At 42.6% G+C, this 26,257-nt stretch overlaps 1 protein-coding gene across 2 annotated transcripts in view; it reads left to right on the top strand.

Annotated features, from left to right (window-relative positions):
- The first annotated feature begins 19,465 nt into the window (after positions 1-19,465).
- SETD7 (SET domain containing 7, histone lysine methyltransferase) overlaps positions 19,466-26,257 on the top strand; it is a 37,595-nt gene continuing 30,803 nt past the window's right edge. For both annotated transcript variants that reach the window (XM_084625653.1, XM_084625654.1), the window contains exon 1: positions 19,466-19,640. In XM_084625653.1, coding sequence (XP_084481779.1) covers positions 19,601-19,640 — 40 coding nt within the window. In that variant the 5' untranslated portion in view covers positions 19,466-19,600. The remainder of the gene's footprint in view (positions 19,641-26,257) is intronic.

Below are 26,257 nucleotides of genomic sequence, written 5' to 3'. Positions count from 1 at the left end.
ACCAGGTTTAAAATGGATTCCAGTATCAGGTGACATGTTCACATGTCCTGTGAGACCCCAGCCTCCATTTTTCCTGGGCTGGCTCACATGAACACAGGAAGGTTTGCAGGTAAATAAACCATTTACAACCAATTGTCCTAGTCAATGGGAGCCATCAAGATTCTAAACCACCATTAATGGCCCACACTTTGCATAATTACAATAGGACCTCAGAGTTATACTTCATATTTCTAACTTCAGATACAAGAAAGATACATGCATACAAATAGGATGAACACACTCCGTAGATTCTAAACTTTGTAATGATACCTTACAAGAGACCTTTTGCATAAAGCATATTCCAGTTACATCATATTCACACTCATAAGCATATTTCCATAAAACATATGGAGTGCAACAGATCTGAATAGTCTCAAACTAGTGATCCAAAACAGATATGAATCTAATTTTCCCCAAACTTTGGGGTATTCAGAATAGGTTTGTGAATTCAGCCCATTATTGAAAAAGGGTCTGAGACATGAACTCAGATTTAAACCTGGATCAGGCTTTGGGGTTCAGATCTGGGGTTTTAGTTTAGCTTATCCATATAGAAATCCAAAGCATGCTAATGAGCTGTGATAAGGACTCCTCTCCTGGGCACTCTCCTTTTTAAATGAACTGTGGTCTGCTTAGAAATATTTTAACTTCAGGCCCTTTAGAGAGACAAATGGTCTTACCATGGAAGTGTAAGATCTGCCAGTGGCTTGAAATTCTTAGATGGAATTAGAGTTATAGAAGTTATATTGTTGTAAGCTAATAATAATATAACTACTTGTGCTCAGTTCTGCCCTCAACTACAGGAATGCTATTCCTCTTGAAGTCAATGGAAACTACAGCTGTATAACTCAGGGCAGAATTGATGGTCCAGACCCTCAGCTAGTATAAATCCCCTCCATTTAGGTCAATGAAACAACACGAATATTCACCGACTGAGGACCTGGCACTGTTTTATTTTAACCTCTGGGTAAAAAGAGAGAAGTTACTAACACTGACCACACTCAGCCCCGGCATAAACAGGTGAAACATACTGAAGCCACTGAGAGTCATGCCAGTTCGTGAGAGCACAGTGCATGTGAAGGAAAATGTGCATCTATCCCGATGACTCCCAACCTGTTTTTTGCCTAGACCGGCTAATTTCCCAGTGCATATTTAATTGCCTTTTTTCTTAGTAACAGAGAGATTGTTCTGGAGAAAATGGATAACTGCTGATAAATTAGTAGAGTGTGAAAGTGAAAACCGTCCCGGCTCCAAAAGGGCCTTAGTTCTGCCTGCACAATCCAAATGTTTCTTCATGTATTTCATTTATCCAGCTCTAAAAAAGGAAATGAAACCGGTAACATCAACTTGGGATATTTATTTTTAGGTAACACTTTTTGTTCCCTCTCTCAGTGGCAGAACTATTTTCATCTCCAAAAACAGTGCTATAAATATGTTCCATTGAGATACTGGGCCTCTGACGTGTTTAAGCAAATCTCCTTGCTGTGCATGACAACAATGGGCTGAAGAAATAATTTCCTCCCATTCCACGGTGCTCTCTCACCCCATTGACAAAAAGTCCTATTAGCTCAAAGTCCATTAGTTCTTTACCTGATGACTGGGGGAATACTCGAGGGAATCTGCATGTTAACTGTTGCAGTGATATCAAGTAGAAATGTCCTATTATTGCCTATTCCTAGATTATATTATACACTTCATTTCCTTGGATTTCAAGGGCCTAATTCTCCATTGCGTTACATCTCATTTAGTGCAGAGTGAATGCAAACTACTACCATATCAGAAGGATAACATTGCACACCCACTTTGCACTGGTGTAAATGACTACACAAGACGCAAGGAAGCATCAGGTTCTTCATCATCTCTTTGTTCCCAGTGCAAATGTATCCTGAAACTGGTGTGCTACTGTGTTTGTTTAACCCTCGGTGACCAAGGTCTTGCATACAAATTTTGTAAGCTGGCATTCTTCTGATACAGAAAAATTATTCTGCCCTTTGTATGAGCAGTAACTCCCATGAATGCTAGTGGGAGCTGTACACAAATGCTTAGTTTCTTGGACATTATTTCTAACCAACTAAATTTTAATTGGGCAAACCTAATATTTTAATGGGACTACTTTAAGGCCTCTACGTTTTTTTTTCATAAAAATAACTCCTTTTGATGGTACACTCTTTGCACTCCCCAAGGAGATGATCAACGGTTTCCTGGACCTTGCACGTCCCACTTAATCTATCTTTGTTTATTTATTAAAAACAAATTACTATTTAAGCCGCAATGGCCAGTTAAAATTCTAAACAGAGCTACTTCACTCTGTCTCTCAGGGCCTTGGCGTATATCAGCATTTTTTTACTCTTGAGCATATTTCATGGAATATTTTTCCCTTCCTTTCTTTTGGGTATAGATCCTGCCATTCCGCTCTCAACTCAATTTTAATTAGATTTTTAAACTCCAGTTTCCTTGAAGGGAGCTCTAAATTAATTTGCTCATTTTAAACATTTTTTTTTTTTGCCACTTTTTCTGCCAGCTCATTGCCCACAACCCCTCCATGCTCTGAGATCCTGGGTCTGCCCTGCTATGAGGGAGGCAGCATTATGCTGTTCCCTTTCTCCCAGCTCATCCCCTCTCTGCAATGCTCCTTGCCCTTAAAGAAACAGTACCAGGGTTTTGTCCCAACCCCTACTTACTCCTGGGACCACTTCCTCTTTCCCAATATCTCCCAGATCCTTACATCTATAATCCGACCTTTCAATGCTTAAAGAGCCATGCCAGGTGGCAAGGTGGACTGACCAGTTGGAATACTGACCTTAAGAAGCAGCCTGCCCCATCACAGGCACACATGCTTAAATCTGTGTTTGCTGCTTTTAAAAATTACTCATTAAGGGCTAGTGTATGCCTGGCTCTTATGCAGGTGGCCAGGAAGGTGGAAAGGGCACAAGGAGACTTGTGTGGCTTGTGTAGGTGCCATTGCAGCTTCTGTATCATGGGCTGTACCCTTCCTGTGTCTCTGAGAGCACCCAGGGCCACAAAGGGAGTGAGGAAGGAGGTGGGGCTATGGCCCTCCCTGACTCTGGAGTTCCCCTCCCCAGCACATGGAGAAGAATGGATGCTTAGTGTCAGAGGATGAGCTCTCCCTACACACTGGGGAGTTTGGGAAGGTATGCTGCATTGACATTGGTAGAATACGACTCCAGAGCTAAATTTGGCCTATGATTTTAAAGGGCAATGCCCCTTTAAAAATATTTTCCCCATTCAGCTAGGAGAAAAATGACTGGAGGAAAGATAACAATAAATAAATATTAAGCAAACTGCAGCTTAGATTATACCCATCGAGGTCCTGGAATTGCATGACTGAAGAAAGTGGCACTTCAACTTTCAAGTAGCTTTAGCTTTCAACTTGTGCTTAGGTTTCCTGATGGCAGGAATTATGCACTTGATAATGGATGTGGGAGAGATTGTTAACAGCCTATCTCATTAAAATATCTCTGTTCAATGCATGGGAGGCAGTGTGCACTAGGATAGAGCATAGGCGTAAGCATCAGGAGCCTTTGGTTCAATTCGTATATAACATAAGACTAGCCTTACTGTGTCAGAACAGTGGTCCATCTAACCCAGTATCTTGTCTTCTGAGAGTGGCAAGTGCTAGTTGCTTCAGAAGGAATTAACAGAACAGGGCCATTTTGAGTGATCCATCCCTGGTCGTCCAGTCCCAGTTTCTGGCAGTCAGAGGTTTAGAGACACCTGGAGCATGGGGTTGAGTGCCTGACCATTGCTGAACCTATCCTCCATGATCTTAGCTCATTCTTTTTTGAACCCAGTTATAGTTTTAGCCTTCAAAACATCCTGTGGCAACAAGTTCCACAGGTTGACTGTGTATTTGTGTGTTTTGTTTGTTTTAAACCTACTGCCTGTTAATTTCAATAAGTGACCTCTAGTTCTTGTGTTATGTGAAGGAGTAAATAACACTTCCTTATTCACTATTCACGATTTTATAGACCTCTATCATATCCCCTTTTAGTTGTCTTTTCTAAGTTGAACAGTCCCAGTCTTTTTAACCTCTTGTTGTATTATTCCATTACCCCAATCATTCTTGTTGCCATTCTCTGTACCTTCTCCAATATATCTTTTTTGAGATGGGGTGACCAGAACTGCACCACTATTTAAGATGTGGGTATACCATGCCTTTATATAGTGGCATTATGATATTTTCTGTTTTATTATTTATCTCTTTCCTAATGGTTCCTAACATTCTATTAGGTTTTTGACTACCGCTGCATATTGAGGGGATGTTTTCAGAGAACTATACACGATGACTCCAAGATCTCTCTCTTGAGTGATAATAGCTAATGTAGACCCATCAATTGGGATTTTTTTTCCAATGTACATTACTTTGCACTTCTCAACATTGAATTTCATTGGCCATTTTGTTGCCTAGACACTCAGTTTAGTGAGATCCCTTTGTAACTCTTCCCAGTCAGCTTTGGACTTAACAAACTTGAGTAATTTTGTGTCATCTGCAAATTTAGCCACCTTACTGTTTCACCCTTTTTTCCAGATCATTATGAATGTTGGGGGACACCACTATTTATCTCTCTCCATTGTGAAAACTGACTATTTATACCTACCCTTTGTTTCCTATCTTTTAACCAGTTACTGATCCATGAGGGGACCTTTTCCTCTTATCCCATGACTGCTTACTTTGCTTAAGAACTTTTGAGGGACCTTGTCAAAGGCTTTCTGACAGTCCAAGTATACTATATTGAGTGGAACACTCTCGTACATATGCTTGCTGTCTGGTACTCTCAAAAAATTCTAGTACATTAGTGAGGCATGATTTCCCTTTACAAAAGCTGCATTGTCTCTTCCTTAACACATAGTGTTCATCTATGTGTCTGATAATTATGTTCTTTACCATACTTTACTATAGTTTTAACCAATTTGCCTGGTACTGAAGTTAGGCACTAGAGGTGATCCTGGGAAGCTTTTTTTTAAAAATATCAGTGTTACATTAGCTATCTGCCAGTCATCTGCTACCGAGGCTGATTTTAAGTGATAGGTTACATACCACAGTTAGTAGCTCTGCAATTTTATATTTGAGTCCCTTTGGAACTCTTGGATGAATGCCATCTGGTCCTGGTGACCTTATTACGGTTTAATGTATCAGTTTGTTCCCAAACCTTCTCTACTGACACCTGAATTTGGAACAGTTCCTCAGAGTAGTCACCTAACAAGAATGGCTCGGGTGGGGGGATGTCCTCCACATCCTCTACAGTGAAAACTGATGCAAAGAATTCATTTTGCTTCTCTGCGATAGCCTTGTCTTGCCTGAGTGCTCCTTTAGCACCTCAGTTGTCCAGTGGCCCCACTGACTGTTTGGCAGACTTCCTGCTTCTGGTGTACTTAACAACTAACAACAACATTTTTTTTAATGTCTTTAGTTGCTCTTAATTCTTTCTTGGCCTGCCTTATTGAATCATAGGACTGGAAGGGACCTTGAGAGGTCATCTACTCCAGTCCCCTGCACTCATGGCAGGACTAAGTATTCTCTAGACCATCCCTGACAGGAGTTTGTCTAACCTGCTCTTAAAAATCTCCAATGATGGAGATTCCACCACCTCCCTAGGCAATTTTATTCCAGTGCCTAACCATTCTGACAGGAAGTTTTTCCTAATGTCCAACCTAAACCTCCCTTGCTGCAATTTAAGCCCATTGCTTCTTGTCCTATCATCAGAAGTTAAGAACAATTCTTCTCCCTTGTCCTTGTAACAACCTTTTATGTACTTGAAAACTGTTATCATGTCCCCTCTCAGTCTTCTCTTTTCCAGACTAAACAAACCCAATTTTTTCAGTCTTCCCTCATAGGTCATGTTTTCTGGACCGTTAATAATTTTTGTCCCTCTTCTCTGGACTCTCTCCAATTTGTCCACATCTTTCCTGAAATGTGGCACCCAGAACTAGACATGATACTCCAGTTGAGGCCTAATCAGCGCAGAGTAGAGTGGAAGAATTACTTCTCCTGTCTTTCTTACACCACTCCTGCTAATACATCCCAGAATGATGTTCGCTTTTTTGCAACAGTGTTACACTGTTGACTCACGTTTAGCTTGTGGTCCAAAATGACCCCCACATCCCTTTCTGCAGACTCCTTCCTAGACAGTTATTTTCCATTTTGTATGTGTGCAACTGATTGTTCCTTCCTAAGTGGAGCACTTCGCATTTGTCCTCATTGAATTTCATCCTATTTTACTTAAGACCATTTCTCCAGTTTGTCCAGATCATTTTGAATTTTAATCCTATCCTCCAAAGCACTTGCAACCCCTCCCAGCGTGGTATCGTCCGCAAACTTTATAAGTGTACTCTCTATGCCATTATCTAAATCATTGATGAAGATATTGAACAGAACTGGACACAGAACTGAACACTGTGGGACCCTACTCATTATGCCCTTCCAGCATGACTGTGAACCACTGATAACTACTCTATGAGAACTGTTTTCCAACCAATTATGCACCCACCTTATAGTAGCTCCATCAAGGTTGCATGTCCCCAGTTTGTTTATGAGAAAGTCATGTAAGACAGTATCAAAAGCTTTACTAAAGTCAAAATATACCACGTCTACCACTTCCCCACTATTCACAAGTCTTGTTGTTGTGCTTTTATAGGTGACTTGCCACAGTTTATGCTCCTTTTTTTATTTTCCTCATTAAAATCTGATATCCAATTTTTAAAGGATGCCTTTTTGCCTCTAACCACCTTGTTTACTCTGCTGGTAAGCCATGGTGGCATTTTCTTGGTCCTCTTACTGTTGTGTTTTTTTTAATTTGGGGTATACATTTAGTTTAAGCCTTGATGGTGTTTTAAAATAGTCTCCATGCAGTTTGCAGGCATTTCACCCTTGTGACTGTTCCTTTTAATTTTTAACTAGCTTCCTCATTTTTGTGTAGTTCCCCTTTTTGAAATTAACTGCTATTGTGGTAAGTTTCTTTGGCATTTTCCACCCTAGAAAGATGTTAAATTTAATTTATGGTCACTATTACTGATCAGTTCAGCTATATTCACCTCCTTGGACTAGATCTTCTGTGCCATTTAGGACTAAATCAAGAATTGCCTCTCCCCTTGTGGGTTCCAGGACTAGCTGCTACAAGAAACGGTCAGTCATTAATGGTGTCTAGAAATGTCATCTGTGCATCCCATCCTGAGGTGACACATACCCTGTCAATATGAGGATAATTGAAATCCCCCGTTATTATTGTGTGTTCTGCTTTTTTAGCCTCTCTAACCTCCCTGAGCATGTCACAATCACTGTTCCTATCCTGGTCATGTGGTCAGTAGAATATTCCTACTGCTATCCTCTTATTGTGCAAGCATGGAATTTCTATCCATAAAGACTTTATGGTACAATTTGATTTTTACTTTATTTGACACTATGCTTTTTCACATATAGCACCACTCCCCCATCAGCATGACCTACTCTGTCATTCCTATATATTTTGTACTCTAGTATTACTGTGTCCCACTGATCTTCATCATTCCACTAAGTTTCCTCAAAGCCTACTCTATCAATATCCTCACTTAATGCCAGGCATTATAGTTTACCATCTTAGTATTTATACTTCTAGCATTTGTATATAAGCACTTGTATCATTCTGTCAATATTCAGTTGCTCACCTTCACGTGTTATATTTAAATGGGACTCTTATGTTTCATTGTTTCTCTCTCAATTCTACCTATACTTTACCGACTTCTTATTCCATCTAGATGATTACAACATTTTTGGTGTCCCATGTTGGGGCCTAAAGGGTTAATACATACTCACAAACACCTTGGCAAACAACAATTGTTTTCAAAGTTACTTTAAAACAAAATATTGTTTTCAAAATTCTCATATGTGGTGATCTTGTTCTGAGATAAGCATGCAAAGCAAATTGTTAATTTTTTTTTATTTAAAAAAAGATGGCTAATTGTCTTAAATTGTTTTAAAATCTTTTAACAAATGCTTTATTTTTGACTATTACTATTATTATCATTGTTTTATTATTTGAGGTTTGTAATTTCTGTTATTGGTCATAATTTTGAAGGTTAAATGAAAGTTTATTTTTAAGAAGAAGCAAAAGTGGTAAAAATTAAGTCACTTGGCCGGCCCCATTCCATTTAAATGTAATGTGTTCAGAATGCATAAAAAAGATTAGTGGTTTTATTTTCATGGACAGTATCTTTCTCTGCTTAACTGACATATGTCTGCTTTTGTTATTACACCACCAGACAAACTGCAGATTTCTTACGCTATATCTATTCTCATAATTAATGTGGGAAATAAAACTAACTTTAAAATGTACACCTCAGTCAAGACTAAAAAAAAAAAAAATCCTCTCACACTGAGCAACTGAACCTGCATTTAATGTAAAAACAAATCCCACGAATCACTCCCAAGTGGTAGTGAGAATCCATATGAAACTTTAAGAGCCATCTAATCTCACTGTACATTACGGTCTCACCCACACTACAAAAGCAAACAGAGGGGAAGTCATATGGGAATGTATCTTCCCAGCTCGGCTACCTGCTCGCTACGTGGCCAGGGTAAGTAAAACTCCCTGGGTCTCAGTTTCCCTGTCGTGTGATAAGACTTAAGCATTTTGTATTGCACTTTCAGAATATGTGGCAAGAAGTGCTAAATATTATTAGTATGGTGTTGGTGAGCCTGCCTACCACAAAAATAATTCCTAACACTGTTCCAGCAAGGCTTTGGCTTGCAATGTAGGCATGACTGAAGCACAGTTTAATTATGTTCCTGAACTATGCTGAAGCCTTTGTGCCCGGTTGTGTGTAGTCCATGTAGAGGAGCAAGCAAGGAGATTCCCTCTCCCTTGCACAACTGCACATGAGTGGCACACAATAGCAGACAGTCCCTGTGGTCTATGTGCTTTTAGGAAGCAGGGTGCAGAAAAAGAAGGTAGGGAGGAGCAGGTAGGAGGTGCGGTAATGGCTTCAGCCCATAGAGCAGGGCTGGCACAGTGCAGGGAGCAACCAGCTCCATCCTAATGGAAGGCTCCAAATGACCAACTCCCTTAAGGAGCATCCTTGAGCACTTGGCCTTATTCCCCTCTCACTCTGGGTAGGTGAAGTGGATGACATTACACCAGTGTCAAAACAATGGGAGAGGAGACACCGGTCCACTGACCTTACTGAAGTTGTGCTGGTGTAACTAAAAGGAAGATGAAAAGGAGTAGCTGTAGCTCACAAAAGCTTATGCTCAAATAAATTGGTTAGTCTCTAAGGTGCCACAAGTACTCCTTTTCTTTTTGCGAATACAGACTAACACGGCTGTTACTCTGAAACCTAAAAGGAAGATATGGCTTGTGCTATCTAAAAATCAGCTTGTCCTCTGATGCCCTCTGGTGACAGGAACTAATTAGCTGCCATTGCAGGTCAGGCCTAGTGCTATTATTGTATACAGTGGTGTAACACCAGGGACATAACACACATTTAACAGTTTCAGGCAAATACTGATATTTTGGGCAAATTAAATTCACTTACAGTAGAACCTCAGCGTTACGAACACCTCGGGAATGGAGGTTGTTTGTAACTCTGAACAAAATGTATCGTTGTTTTTTTCAAAAGTTTACAACTGAACATTGACTTAATACAGCTTTGAAACTTTACCATGCAGAAGAAAAATGCTGCTTTTAACCATCTTAATTTAAATGAAACAAGCACAGAAACAGTTTTCCTTATCTTGTCAAATCTTTTTTTAAACTTTCCTTTATTTTTTAGTAGTTTACATTTAACACAGTAGTTTACTGTATTTGGTTTGGGGGCGGGGGAGGTTTGGGTCTCTGCTGATGCCTGATTGCATATTTCTGGTTCTTAATGAGGTGTGTGGCTGACCGGTCAGTTCATAACTCTGAGGTTCTACTGCATTAAGATTTAATACACATGATCATTTCTGTTGTCTCTCCATGGTGACTACATTATTTCTCTAGTAGTGCAAAATATGCATCCCCTGGAGACAGCACAACTTGGGAATCTCCAATGCTTCTTAGCCTGATACTTTAAACACTTTAGTTCTGATCCTTGATGAGGATGCAGACGAGGAGCACACAGAGCAACTTTGGGGGAAGAGAGCGTGTCCTTGTGCACAAAAGGTGGCTTTAAGCCCTCTCTCTCGACTCCTCCAGTCCTGGCTCAGCAGTACAATGGCTGGCCCCAAGGGACCATTAGGGCAGCCGGATGTTGCTGAACCAATGAGGACTACATCTGAGTGTACGGGTTCACCTTCAGAGATCCAAATGCAGGACTGGTGCCTATATTGAGATGTCTCACAAATGAGGGTACTAAATAGACAAAAAGGGGGAAAGAGAGTAAATCCAAAGGTGACAGTGATAAGTTTGCTTGGTTGGTATTTGGAAAGGAAACGGTCTCCCTAGGAAATGCTTATTTACCTAATTTTCAAAACTGCATACTCAGTACAGATTGCAAAATGTTATAGCTTATCCATTCCCAACTATCTTATGTTAAAATATGCTATGGGACCATCATAATGTTATGGATAGGGCTGATGACAACATGCTGAGTGACGCGTTTGTGAATGATATAGTTGGGGTTTTTTTAAATTGAATTGCCAGAACGGTATAGGCAACTGTCTGAAATTTCTTTTACTGAATGTCAGTTTGTAGTTATACAAGCCCAGTGAGCCTGTGCTTTGTTTTTTTTAACTCCCTACAGAAAATTAGTATTAATAATTTTGAAGGAAAAACTTCACAATTCACTCCTATTGAGATTTTTCTCTGCCACGTTTCAGTATGGGAAGAATGTGTTTAACCTATGAGAAATGAAATGTAATGAAAATTGTGGCAGGGCCTTGATTACGGAGGGGCTTGTGGCACTAGTATGATGATTATATAAGCTGCATGTGCATGGAGACCTGCTGTAATTAGTAACTCTGCTTGCTACTGTAAAGCACAATTACGCACTGCAGCTAAACAGTTGAATTGCGTGTGCAGGCTGCAACATCTCCCACCTCTTCCCCTGCAGTGTGATAGTTGTGCAAAGGATGTAGAATTTCAGAAGCACACACAAATGTTTTGCACCACCCTCAGTTCTGTGTTGCTCAGATGGGGCTGAGGGGAGCATGTGTGCCTATGTGGATCTACCAACTTTTGACATCCACATAGGGAGGTCAAGGGCTGCAGAAGCTACTCCATCCCAAGGGTTGGAATTAGGGTGACCAGATAGCAAGTGTGAAAAATCAGGACTAGAGGCGGGGGGTAATAAGCACCTATGTAAGACAAAGCCCTGAATATTGTGACTGTCCCTATAAAATTGGGACATCTGGTCACCCTAGCTGGAATAGTTGTTTGGATTGCCTGTGGAAAGGCATCCTCCTCCTTTACCTCAGCAAACATGCCCAAGGTGCCTGCCAGCTACTCATGATAGGTGCTGTGAAGAGCAAGTTGTCCCTGTGTATTCACAGGGTAGCCCTGGCTGGGAGAGAGTGTGGACGGAACATAGGCACTGACTCCGTGGGTGCAGCGAGGCTGGAGCACCCATGGGGAAAAATTAGTTGGTGCTCTGCACCCGCCAGCAGCCAAGCTCCCCTCCCCTCCCCTCCCCTCCACCTCCTCCCCTGAGCGTGCCGCGTCCCCGCTCCTCCGCCTACCTCCCAGCGCTTCCCACTGCCAAACTGCTGTTTGACAGAGTAACAAGCTCTGGGGAGGGGGGGAAGAGAGGGAATGTGGCACGCTCAGGGGAGGAGGCAGGGAAGAGGTGGGGCCGGGATGGAGATTTGGGGAAGGAGTTGGAATAGGGGCAAGGAGGGGGTGGAGTTGGGGTGGGGACTTTGGGGGAGGGGCTGGAATGGGGGCGGGGCAGGAGTGGAGTCAGGGCGGGGCCAGAGGCAGAGGGGGGTCAAGCAGCCACCAGCGCCAGAAGAAGTCGTCGCCTATGGGACAGAACACTAAGGAGATGAACTGATTCAGTGTTTCTCAAGCCACCTCTAGTTAGGGTTCTTATTTATCTAGGTTCTTACCCATCACCACGGTATCCAAATGCCGACTGTCTAAGAGCCTTCCCTTGACAGGACAAGGTGTTGAATCTGCCATGAAGTACAGCTTCCCCCACAGCGAGTGCATATAATGCTCCCTGAACTGGGGTGTAGGGCATTCAAGTCTATTATGTTTGTGTTGTATACCTTATGCATCTTTTCTGTAGCCAGTTACCAAGTTTGCAAAATTATTTTAGACTTTAGAAATATACACTTCTCAACCTCCATGCTTCTTTTAGTCTCTTTGGGACAAGAGGAAATCCGCCTTAAGACTGAGCTGGTTATAAGAGGTGAGGATTATCTCACCAGACTGCAATGAAAGGTAATCTTTTGGAAATGATGTGTGACTGACTCTCTCTCTCTCTGCATAATAAGCAATTACAGTTGATCACAGTCTTTCCAGGAATATTGTGAAGAATGACTTGGTTCCCTCTGAGCAACACTCATACTGTCAGTTTTCCCTGAAGTGTAGTCAAGCTTAGTTCCAAAGTTTTGATCTGGCTCTACACTTCCCCAGAGTTTGGGAGTGCATGGACGAGGGTTTTGCTTTGGCCAATGACAGAGAGGGGAGTATTGGAATGGGCTAACTACTCTAGAATAAACACTGAAATGAATCTTTGATACAGACAAAACCTAATCAATCTTAAAATAATTGTGTATCTCCGTACTTCTGCTTTGTTCCCAGACATAAATAGGAAGTCCCAAACCACTAGTAACACTTAAGATTTATGGATTCAAGGATCTCAAAGTGCTTTACAAACATTAATTTAGTTTCACAGTAGACTGTGAAAAACTGAGGCATGGAGCAATCATACATTGATTTTCAGAGGTGCTGAGCACTCACGAGTTTGGGTGCACAGATTTCAGTGGAAACTGCAGGTGTGGGATTTTCAAAAGTGGTCGGCACTGGCTACTTCTGCTCAAACTGAAATCAGTGGTAATAGGAAGAGAGTTAGGCCAATGCTGAGCTCTTTTAAAGTGACCTGCACAAGACTCCAAAGGACATCTGTCACACAGCAAGGAATAAAACCCAGGTCGTCTGACAAGTAATTCTATACCTTAATTATGAGCGCATCCTTCCTGCTCTCTATCATAACACTTCCAGTCTAGTTCAATGCAAAAGAGGTTAAACAACTACATATTTTTATCAAGATCTGTCCCAACCTTTTGAATATTTAAGGCATACCCTGTATTGGTTCAGGAGTATGTCTGTAAACATCTGTTCCTTGTCACTGACATGACATAGGCACCCTGAATGGAGGGCTTAGTTTAGCAGTGTGTGTTGCCAAAAGGATTAACTCATTAACACAAATAGGAATTATATGTGTAAATCTCTGACCACCAAGATGAGAACACACCCCCTACAGCAGACATATAAATGCAAAATCCATACACTAAATTGGCAATGTCCTTCTGAAAATGTAAGTATAATTAACAAAATGAAGCAAGTTCCTTCCACCATGCTTGAAACAAGGTAGCAAGTGCTGTTATACCACAATAATAGCTTTAGTTTTCTGCAAATTCCAGGCCTGCATTAATGTTAGCTTTGAGCCAGGGCCCCAAGCAAAAACTTTGCCACCACTCCAAGAGCGCAACTGCCCAAGCAAGCAAAAAAAAAAAAAAAAAAAGATGGCCGGAACGCCGCCCCTGGAATTGTGCCGCCCCAGGCACTTGCTTGCTTTGCTGGTGCCTAGAGCTGGTCCTCGTTTGAGCTAATGCAATATCAAAGCAGCCCAGGGATTTGCAGAAAGGGCATGACCCAGGCAGCAAAAGAGAATTTATGTGCATTGAAGGAGAGAGAAAATGCCAGGGAGCCAGCTTGCCTGGCATGTAATGCTGATCAGTTAGAAGCCAGACACTGAATGAAGAAGACCTGTGTCAGACTGTGTAGCTCAGAGTGATTAGTGAATACCACAATCTGTTCTTGGAGTCAGCCAACCCCTAGCATGAGCAGGAAATGGTGGCTGGTGTCAGCCATGCAAACCCATGCTGTAGGAGTCAGTCTTCTTTGGAGACATGTACTGAAAGTAGATCGGTGCCAGTGTGAAGACACCACACTTTGGAAGTCAGTCTACTTTAGAACAGGGACAGAAGATCATATCAACCTGTGGATGCTGTGGCCAACATTTTCAAGGTTGGGTGCTGACAACTTCCAGTACTTGAGCTCTCTAGGATCCTCTCAGTCAGTTCCTTTTGGAATGCAATCAGTGAAGGGGCTGCTTCATGGGGCTGGACACCAAACTTTAGCGGCTGCCATTCCAGCTCTGCCAACAACTTGCTGCATTTCATAGCAACACCAGGAATGCTGTATTGGCTCTATCCAGAGCTAGGCCCAGTACACTTCTGTTTCTTTCTTAGTCTGCCTGGGTCCATTTCAGCACTCTAGGGAAAGTGGCCCTAGAGTAGCATGATCTTTCAAAGCCTATTGGTGCTGTAGGCCATGCTTCCTCAGCTCATTGTGCAGTAGCCATTCAACATCTTCTCCACTATGCACCACACATACTTCTTCTCTATTTGGAGAAATTATTATTATTGTTCAATATTAATTATGGTAGTCCCCCGCCCGAGGCTCCAGTCAGGATCAGTGTCTCATTGTGCTACAGACATGTAGAATTACACAATCTCTTCCCCCAAAGAACTTAAATTAAGTGATGTGTGAAGGGTGGGGTTAGGGAGATACAATCAAATATAGACTGTGTGTGTATAAAACACTTGATATTTTATTACTATCAATAAAGCAAGTGCCAACTACCTCCATCTGTTCCTCAATTGAGCTATCATTAGCCTGATTTCTTTAACTCCTTGTGCCAGAGGTGGGTTTTGAGGAGGGAGATGAAGGAGGTGAGCATGTAAAGATACTGATATAGATATTAAACTTTTCATGTTATTCATTACTGCTTTCTAATGAGTTGCCATTGTGTTGTCTGTGACAGTATTGGGTATCCATTTCTACTCTGAGATACTCTTCAAACTGCAGTCTTTAAGACCCTGATCGTGTATTGTGATCCACCCTTGAGGACAGCTGTACAGTGGCTTCAGTGGGGGGGCTCTGTGTGTATGCTGCTGTCCATCTATGTGGACCCCCACAGTGCAAGAGTGGGGCCCAAGAGCGTTAAAGCTGTATGAAAGATTGATTTTTAAAGTGATAGGATGTCACAGGAGTACTGTTTACCCAGCCGTGTCCCTGCACTATTTGGTCGTTCTGGTTTTTGAGGCACCTTTATGGATATGTTTCTGTACAGCCTCAAGGAGGAGCTGTTATTTTTTTATTTGGAAAGTATGTGCATTTCCTGCTTTGTTTCCCAGCTGGCTCATGTGGAGGAAATAATTGGGAAGGTTCTAGACAGGTAAGCTATTGACGGATGATCAGTATGTATGATGAAGCAGAGATGTGCTCAACAACAGCTGCCTCAAAACTCAGAGCTAGGACAGTTTCTCTGTACTAGCAACTGGAGACTCAGCCGTGGGAATCTGATAGGACGATACCTTCAAAGAAGCATAATTACAGATAAGGAATAGGCCCTGATTCCTGCTGCCTCTTGCAAACAGTGTAGATGTATTTATTATTTAAAATAGTGTAAGATCCCAGATATGATGTTGCTTGGCACCAAATAAGTAAATTAAGCTTCAATTTGGGTGTTACCACGTGACCCTCTACACACACAGGTGGGAAAATAGAAATCTGAAACTCAATTGCCAGGACCTTATTATTTTTTATAAACAATTTTTTTCAAAATGTTTCAGAAAAAAGGAGAGACAAACTCTATAACAGCTTGGACTCATTTCAAACTGACACAGGTTATGTAACTGAAATCAAAGCCTCATAGTAACATAAAATGTCAGACTTTGCAATGTGATGCAGAATAACACAACAAATAATATAACTAAGGCTTTTGAAAGCAAAGCATTCCATTGAGCACAAACACCTTCCAATAGAGAAATGACAAATCCATAGACGTACCTCTTGGAAAATCTTCCTGTAAGCTGGTGGCAATGGGCGACGATTCCCTTTCACTGGGTGACTGAAATTAATCCTCACTCTCAGCCGTGCAAAGAGCAGCAAGGACTTTTTTAAAAAGACCACTTTTGAACCTTGGCTTTCTTCCTTTGCTGGCTCTGACACTGGCCAAAGCTTACAGCACATCCCTATCCCTCCACATCCTAGTGCACAGGCCTGACCACAGAGGTTTCTGAAGTCCCAGATGGAGTCTGAAAGAGGGTTTTTAGCTGGGATGCCTCTCTAACAAATTGTACACCGGACTGGACTGATACTCTACCTGTAGTACTATCACTCAGTGATCCAAGCTTGACAGTTCTGTCACAGGTTAGGAGGGAATGGGAATTTTGCAGAGAGAGGCAACACCTTAAAGGTGACCTGCAAAGGAGAAAAATGGATTTGTGCCCTTTCTTGCTTCCTTTATGATGTAAGGAGATGCCTAATTTTTTTTTTTTTTTCTGGAAAGAGGGATTTGAGTGAAGAGCGATTAGTGTCTTGGTGGACCAATCCTAAGAGGTCATCTCATACACAGGAGCAAGTTGGCAGTTTAGCCATCCTAAAATCAAGTCAATAAAACCTTTATACCACATCACTATATATTCTCTCTCTACAGAGAGAGAATCACATACTAATTATAATGGAAGTGCTGCACTACATTTAAAGAGCTGAAAAAAAAGTTCAAATGTTTCCTTGTTTCCCTATTATTCAGTTTATTTTTGATGAAAACTTGTCATAATAGGAACATACCTCCAGCCAGGAAATGAAGTAATAGCGCTAACTGGCAAAGTAGCAGTTTTCCATAAACCATGTGTCAAAAGCATGACTTCCATAAAGCTTGTAACTTAAGCAGCTGGAGGGGTAAATTTGTTTTTAAAATACCAGATAATATTTTTTGGTGGTGTAATCTCTCAATACATTTATAACTCTAATGTGTTATCTTTTTTATAAGTCTTGAAAGATGATAGGCTAACAGATCAAATACAACCTCTCTAGAGGTACACATTCCTTGCACTTTATTCCATAAAATAATTTGCAGTGTTTCTCTGTTTTGAACCCTGAGATCAAAAGCTTTGCTACAGCCAGGCAAATAAAATAATACATGACATGAGACCATAGGAAAGAATATCTTTTACTAGAGATGAATTCAAGGTCTTGGCAGGGAGACTCTCTAAGGCATTCAGGTTTTTCTATAGCATCAATCACCACAGTATTTGTGACACAATGTCCTATCTGCTCTCCTCTTTCACTGCCTCAAAGCAAACAAGAGGATTGAGCTCTGCGAGGTAGGAATTGCTGAGTTCCGTTTCTGGTTCCACCATTAAACAGCTCAAGTGGATTTGGGCACTCAGTGGGTTCAGGGATTTTTGTGTGGGGAGGGGCCAGGGAGGAAAGATGTGCATAGTTAATGCCCAGAACCATAGGATGTTCGCTCAGGAGTTAATACAGGCTAAACCTAATGTTCCCTCTGTGTTGGGAAAGCCCCTATTAAAAAAGTCTTGGACCTCTGGTAACATGGAATCAGGGAAATCTGTGGTTCCAGAGTGGGGGTGGAGGCATAGGGCCTCTGTGCAGGGAATCCCTGGAGATACTGAGGACCTGGAGAGGAGGCATACTCCACCACTCCAATTGAATGATTTGAAGGAAACCCTATCCCACCTTTTTGGGGGGGGCTCCTAATCTTGATAAAAGTAGGCCAAACTATGAGTACATATTCAAAAAGTGACCTGCAGCATAAGCTGATATAACACAGACTAGGTAAAGGCTGGACAAAACACAAGGCTGGGTGTCAGGAGATATAGGCCAAGTTTTCAAAATTAGTTGACTAAAGTTAGATATCTAATTAAAAGTGCCCTGAATTTCTGTGGTGCTGAACACACATTGAAGTCAGTGAGTAGGAACTCAGGGTACCCTGAAAATTAGGCCTCCTTTATGTAATTACCATATTTGGATATAAGTGCCTAACTTTAGGCACCCAAGTTTTTAAATAAATGTTGATCTTAACTGTTTGCTTCAGTGTTGCCATCTATAAAATTGTAATAATAACTACCTCATTGTGGTGTTTTGAAGTTTGTATTATTTACTAAATGGTTGAAAGTCTACGAAAGAGCTTGTACTCTGTGTCCAGAAGAAAGCAACTCCTAGATACTGATGACAAGAATTTACAAATAAGACAGGCATCGTTCCGTGCTTTGAAGGTTGTTGTTTTTTTTCTTGCTGTGGAAGAGGAGCTGTTCTATAGGCAATACAGACTTTCTGCAAGAAGCCTCCACATCCCCTGCTAAAACAATACATTGACCCTTAAACACAGCGTTCTCTATATTGCCATGCAGTTAAATTTAACATCTCTAACAATTATTAGACTAAGTAAACGTAAGAGAAATAGTATTCAAATATTGTAGTAGTTACAGTTCTGTCCAGAATATCATCCACAGCTGTTTTGTCCGTTCCCCTAACAGAGAACCAGTGGAAAAAGACCACACCAAACTGGTCTGTGGGCCACCAGAGGTCTTCCTGATGGACTACACAAGATTCTAAGTACCAAGGAGTGGGGGATAGCTGCTGGGTAGGGAGATGCATCCAAGAGGATCTCTTTACAAAGCGGTCTATTGAATGAAAAATTTGGAGAAGCCCTGAGCTAGAAAACTCTTCTTTAGCATTACCAGATTAAGGTCTTCTAGCAGGTCAAAGACTACAAAGCAAGAAAGGTTCTGCTTTATTCCTTTGCAGTCATGTAGGATTCATAGTAAGTTGGGGACATCCCTCAAAAAGAATCCAGTGCAGATTCACACCTTCTCAGTCCTGCCCTGTGTGTGCAGGATTCTTTTGGGGAGCCTGCCGATGTCTACATGCCAGGCCACCACTGTGTGTCTGCCATTTTCTCAGAGTTTGTGCTGACTCAGTATCTTGCCAGCTCTCACGATTTGTGATATTTGGTGTTTTTCTTAAGCCCCTGGCTACAGGAATCATGTTGTCTCATGAGAATCTCGGCTTTCATTTTTTCTGCTGATGAAACTCACAACTGTGAGCCGCATGTCTCCTAAAGCTTCAACTGTTGGAAGACAAGAATAATCTAAAATTGATTTTGTTTTTTAAATCTCATGATTTTTAATCAATCTCCTGATATTGGGTGCCTTGACTCACCATTGTGGAACATGGGGGGTTGCTGATTCTGCTGGCTGCCCGCGGGCTGGGTGTGGGGGCCTGCCTGGGTGCCGGTTTCCGTGCATTAGGCGGGTGGGTTTCGCCCTGTCTCGGCGCCCACCTCCCGGCGGGGCGGGTCGCGGGTGGGCCTGGCTGTGTGCGCGGCGGGGGTGGGCCTGCCTGGCGGGCCGGGCGCTGCAGGGAGCTGTCAGTCAGGCGGCGGCCCCGGCCCTGCCTGGGTGATGTCAGCGGATCAGCTGCTCTATAACAAAGCGCAGCGAGGCCGGCGCCCGCACAGACGCCGCGGTCGGGGTGCGCGGAGCCGCTCGCTCCGCGGGCTCTAGGGGGAGACAGGGCGGGAGAGCGCGGACGGGCGCCCAGCGGCCCCGGCCATGGACAGCGATGAGGACACGCTGGAGGAGACCGTGGAAGGTAACCGAGCCCCGTCCGGCGGGGGTAGCCCGGGTCACCGCGGCTCGCCGCCAGCCCCGCGCTGCCGAGCGGCCGCCCTCTGCCCCCCAGGCACGGCTCTGCCCGCCCCAGCCTGCAGCCGCCGGGGCCCGGAACCTGCTGCAGCCCCCTGGGCCTTACAGCTCCCGCGGGGGTGGGGGCAAGTTTGGGGGCGGGCAGAGCCGGCCTGCGCAGTGCGAGCGCCCCCCCCTTCCCGCAGCCCAGCCTTGGCGTGCAGGGGCCAGCACGTGGCACGGCCTGGGCCGCGCGCCGCCCCCCAGCAACCTCCCAGCCCGGGCCCCGCTGCCGCGTCCTCCAGGCTGGGGCGCTCCGCCTCTCGCTACCGGCTTCGGCCCGCCGAGCCGCAGCCGACCCCCCCCCCCCCACCACGCGTAAAGAGCAGCGGGGCGGTGGTTCCTTTTGTAAGGAGCCGCTTTTTGTTTTCACGACATTTTAAAAAAAAAAGTGCTTGAAGCAGCTTTTTATAGCGAGGCAAGATCTCTGGTGGGGCAGAAGGTTTCAGATGGTATCTGATGCCTGGGAAAACTTAGCAGTGCCATGGAGAAGAACGGTTCGTGCCTGGTTTGTTGCAGGCCCATTTATACTTTTTTTTTCTTTTTTTTTTTGAGAGAGTAGCCACTCGTTTTTCAGCTAAATAGATCGTTGCTGTTCATAAGTACGTGGTGTTGTGTAAATCTTTAGGGTCTGATCCTTCCAATACTTAAGGACCCGAGTAACTACTCAGTGGGACAGGGCTAAGTGAGTACAGTTACTTCCGTGTTTTAAGTGTTTCAGGGTCTGGGCCCCGAGTACTTGGTGTTCTATGTAGGCACTATCACAGTGGTAATACACGCATTTCATTTTAAATCTAATTGTCTAATGTTAAGATCTTGGAGACTTTCCAGAAAGGACCTAGTTTACATGGCAAATTAAGGACCAGATTCTGTTTGGTACTGTATTACAACAGTTTACATCCAGTCAATCTGAATTGACTTCAGTGGAGTTACTCTGTTTTGACACACTTGACCTGAAACAAGAAATAAGTGTATGTGGCATCTACTTTGTGTCTAATTTAAAGTAATTGGATCTGATTCTCTGTAGCCTTGCACCTAGTGTGGTCACTTGCATTCTGATTTGGTAGTGTCTTATCCTGATTTCCACACACTTTGCATTGGTGTAAATGACGAGACTAAGTGCAAGACAACAGAGAATCACGTCCACATTTTTTGGAGGATAGTGTATAAAACAATGGCTCAGTGTGCAACTTAAAGACCACCACAGCCAACATTTCCACTCTCATATTTCCCATTTTTGTGTCGTATGGTGTGCACCAGTTAGTTGCCTGCTTCTGAGGTGACTGCATTTTAGCAGTAGTGTGCCATATTTCTAGTGACTCTAAGTTATTTGAGGTCCTTCAGCATGAAAGGCACTATGTAAATATAAAATATTACTGTCTTCCTCCTCCCCACCACACACACGCTCTCTGCAATATAAAAATTGACATTTTGTCTTGAAGATGCAGGACAAAACTATTAACTAACGTGTGTGTGTGTATATATGTGTGCTCGCGCGCACACACACACACGGAGATACTCTTTGTATTACAGGAGCATCCACAGGCCCAGATGACAGTGCGCTAGTCTCTAAATACCTACACATAGTGAGAGATGGTCCCTACCCTGAAGAGCTTACTGTGTAAAGAGACAAGGGAGACAGAGTGGAAGGTGGAACTGGGGCAGGCAGTGAAAAGCTCAGGGTCACACAGCAGATCAGTAGCACAGCTGGAATAGAATCCAGGTCTCCTGACTCCCGGTCCAGTGCTCTATCCTTGGGCCCTAGTGCCTCCCCAAAGCGAACCACCTGGTTGGCACATTTTTAAGACCAGAGAAGAGTTTTGGGACTGAGATACAGACCTTAAAAAGGAGAAGTTTGTGATGTCAAAGCTATTCCAAAATTTCCTATAGTAGCACAAATGGCATCCCTGTCAGCAACATACATTCCCCTTTTAGGCATTTAGGAATATAGTCAGGATTTGCCTTATGAAGCTCTTAAGTAAAATTTGCCAGTTGACAACTCCTGGTCACAGCTCCTACTACCAAGAGGAGTCCTAGATACTCTGATATCATGGTTAAGAGCACAATGTTGGAATTTGTGTGGCAGGATACAACTAACTCCCATCAGTCATTGGCAGGTTACTTGTACCTTGTGGTAGGTAAACAGGACCCAGTGTGCATTATCACTTATTGAAGAGGTTACTGAGCTTAGCTTGGCAGCATGGCAGTAGATGTGTGAAAGTGTGTGCTGTGCAGCTACTACTAGAATCTGGTCTTATGACCTAGATATAATAAGTGATTGGATATTTTAGCAACGGGGCTATGCAAAACTCATAGATTATACAGGAACTTTAAATTGCAAGGGGGAATAGAGGGGTTTCTGAAAGTGTGGGATACTGTGGATGTGATGTGTAGACCGCCTCTGCCTATATGTGTACCTGTCTAGGAACTTGGTATTATATCCGTGCCAAAAAATACTTGTAAGGGGGCTATTTTTAGTTGTGCTAGGCATGATGATATGGTTCCTGATATCATAGCTAGTTCCTTTGCAGCACGTTATGGTTTCATATAATGGCTTATTTCTCTGTGTTTTCGGGTGAGTTTTGAAGGTAACTATTGGTTGGCAGAGGGATTGCTTTTGTGTGACATTAGGGACTTCCTTTTTGCCCTTACCCCAGGGCTAGAACTAGGAATGAGCTCGTACCCAGGTCTGTTGCCTTACGATACAGACCACTACTACTAGACCACCAGGCTGGCCTTCATGTGTTTGTCTCTTATTAACCCTATTATTATTATTATTTGTATTGTAGGTATAAAGGCCTCAATTAAGGCTGGGGGTCTAGTGTGCTACATGCTTTACAAACCCACAGAAAGACAGGTCACTGCTCTGAAGAGTTTACTATCTAGAGAAGATACAAGAATCTTGATAATGTCCAAATAAGAGAATGAAGCAAAAACTCTCTCTTTTACAAATGGGTAGGGGCAATTGAGGAGGCGAAATCAAGTATTCCATTTTGGTTCCACTGTAATCAGTGAGACTTTTGCAGTTGACTTCAGTAGGAATTGGACTGAATCGTAAGGCCTGGTGTATATTAGAAAAGTTGCACCAGTGTAACTAAGCTTAAAATTGATTTGCCTTAGGTTAAGGCAGGCTGGATTTAATTTTTTTCCCCTTTCACTTCTTCTGATGTAAAAGTAATGTGAGAAGAATTGGACCCTCTATGTCAGAGGTTCTCAAACTGGGGGTTGGAGACCCCTGATGGGGTTGTGAGGTTATTATATGGGGGTCATGAGCTGTCAGCCTCCACCACACCCCCTGCTTTGACTCCAGCATTTATAATGGTGGTCAATATATTAAAAAGTGTTTTTAATTTACAAGGGAGAGTTGTACTCAGAGGCTTGCGATGTGAAAGGGGTCACCAGTACAAAAATTTGAGAGCCACTATTCTCTGTCATGTCTGAAGTTAGAACTCAAGTTCATGGCTCTCGCTTTGTACAGAGGCCACTAGACTGCAGGTCTCTGTTAAAATCATTGGGAGAATATACCTCCTACTGCACAAAAATTCTGGCATGTATAATCTGTATAAACGTACATTAATGACAGTTTTATTTGTTTTTGCACTCCAGTAGCATCCTCACCAAACTGAACACATATTTTGTTGCAGTACAGTGTGCACAGTTTGACTTAACCTGAAAATATTTTCTCCTTGGTATTTTATAACAATCTTGCCCTTCTGTCAGGAATTAGTTGTACTTTCTTACAGTTTGTTTATATGGGAAAGTTAAATCAACGTAAACTAAGTTGTGAATTTAAACCCATATAGTTACACTAGTATAACTCGTGAGCACTTTTACTCTGGTATAAGAGGGTTTTGGTTTTTTTTTTTTTTTTTTTGCTTTTTTTCTGGTTTAGTTTGTAAACAGGAAAAAGCCACTCTTATTCCGGAATCAGAGTGTCCACACTGTTATACTGGTGTAACTATAGCACTTTAACTATACTGGTGTAACTAGTAAACAATTTCCCATGTAGACAAACCCTTATTTTCTCTCACACACACACACATATACTCCCCCCACACACAATGGGCCAGGAGCTTGCCTTTCTTCTACTGGTTTGGAGAACAGCATACTTGCCTGTTTTAAAAACATTCTCTCCTACTTACTAGTAATACCTTAGATTATTAAAACCAAAATATTTTTACAATGTAACTTATTTTTCATCGTTCCTACACTCTCACTACCTTTTCTCACTACTCTCAGCTTGAAGTTGACATAACCTGCTCTGTTTAGTCAACTTCAGCTTTTTTCAAACTTGCTCATACTTAATTGAACTTCTACCCACAGCAATCCTCTCCTGGACATCTCCTTTCCAACTTAAGACTCCATACTCTCTCTGACTCTCTCTGGAGAACCCAGATCTGTGAGTCAGCTTGTTGCCACCTGCCTCCAGCATGATAGTTTTCTTTGCCTGTGCCAGCTGGGTGTTAGAGCTAACACAGCTATCCTGTCAGCAACTCAAGAACTCTCCTCTGGCCTATGCCAGCCCTGCCTTTGCCCTGCAGCTTGACAATATTTACGCCCCAGACCCTGAGTCCCTTCAGAGTGTCCTCCTGTGGTATCCAGCCCCTGATCACTGGATACTTATAGAAATCCCTGATCTTCCATTCCCAAAGGAGCAGTGTACCCCAGTTTACCAATCTGACCTTAGCCCACTGCTGTATATCACACAACACTTGAATTCAATTATAGTAAAACAAAAAGGAAACTTATTTAAGAATGAATAGAGATTTATGTAGAAATAAGTGTGAGTGGTGGAAACAATAAAATCTGAACTAGGGCCTAAATTTATGAATATTACCTATCCTGTCTAGTAAAATAGATTCTTACCCCTCAAGTCAGTCTTTTGAAGCATTGCTAGCCCCAAGGAGCTAGGACCCAGTCTTTCATCAAGGTGCCTCCTCAGTCAATGGAGGTGGAGTGACTTTCTCCACCCTGTGATATACTGAATCACTCGTGGCTTTATTCACAGACAAAGCAATCCCCTCACTGTCCTATCATTTCTTTTAACTTTGGTTTCCCATGGACTGTCCTGGCTTAGTGCAGAGGTGGACAGTTGAACAATACGTTACATAACTGGCTGGACAGGGAGGTCTCACAACACTCTCCCACTTGAATGGGCCAGTACCTAACCATATGATTCCCTAGTGACTCACTTCACTCCATAAGGGCATAATTTTCAATGTAGCTACATTAGTTCTTAAATGTTACTTGTACCTGCATCTTGCAATGATTGAATATTGGTAAGTTACAAGCTTTCAGTACAGATATCACATGCTACTTTTTATGGATAAATGCAATCGAAGGGTGAATTAGGTGTAGTGAGTTTGTTAGGTCTGAGGCAGGAGTTGCTTGTAAAGAACAGTGAGCCCTTTGTCAGTTGGCACAGACAGTCCTCTGTGTCACTCTCCCTGTAGCAATTGTGGAGTTTAAATAATGAAATAACCAATGTTAGAGTACCAAGGGACACTATCCATTTGGGTTTGGCTTAAAAGGTAACTTTTTTTGTTTAAATAAATATTTTTTAAAATTCTTTCCTAAATCCTGAGACCAATGGATGTGTTTTCCCCAATGGGCAGGATTATCTGTTACCTCATGGTCCCTTTGTGTGAGCTAGTCTGGGGTGAAAGGTCCATAGGACCAGTATAGGCAGTATTGCCATCCCCAAGTGTTCAAAAATCATGAGTCATGCTCAGCAAAAATCATGAGATTTGCTTTAAAATCATGATTATGTAAAAATAATAGATGTGGTCTTTTTATTTGCCTTCTGCTTTTTGATCTTTTAGGGTGCACTCGGGTCACATTTTGAAACTTTCTCCAGAGCCATGGGGGCTGGCAACTTACTTTTTCTTTAAGAATGAAGGCTGAAATAATCACATATCCCCTTGACTCCAGGAGCTGGTGCTTTAAGAAAACAATAATTATCATGAGACTCATGACAAAACCATGAGAGGTGGGAACACTGCATACGCACCACTTGTGAGTATTCCTGTTGAAGAAGGCTCCTATGCCAGGCAGAGAGCCACATCTGCACCACTTCCACAGCAGATCCTGGCTTGTGGGGTTCCAGGGCGTGCTGAGGATGGTGTGAAAATGGGGTGTAAGCAGTCACAAGGGAGTGTGGTATAGCCCAAAAAACTGGAGCCTGGATACTCTCTGTCCCTGCAAAACCCCATAGGGGCCATTGCAACAGGGGCATGACTTAGGGCAGCACAAAAGTGAATAATAGCCTACATCGGTCCCTGCAGCCCCTGAGTAGGGGAGGTGAAAACTGCCTCTCCATGGCACCTGCAGCGGAATGAATCTGATCTTGTGTTTTTAAATGCTAGTGGAAACATTTGAGTTTTTAAATAAACATTCCTCTGCAATTTTTGAAACCCAAATATTGAAGCACTAACATCCTGAAAATATTATTATTATTTATATTATCATCGTGCCTAGGAGCCTACTCAGACTAGGACCCCATTGTGCTAGGTACTGTACAAACAC

This window comes from Lepidochelys olivacea (assembly GCF_965140295.1).
Source record: "Lepidochelys olivacea isolate rLepOli2 genome assembly, chromosome: 4".
NCBI lineage: Eukaryota > Metazoa > Chordata > Testudines > Cheloniidae > Lepidochelys > Lepidochelys olivacea.
The sequence above is the reverse complement of the archived record's forward strand: the minus strand, read 5'-3'. Positions and strand labels throughout refer to the sequence as shown.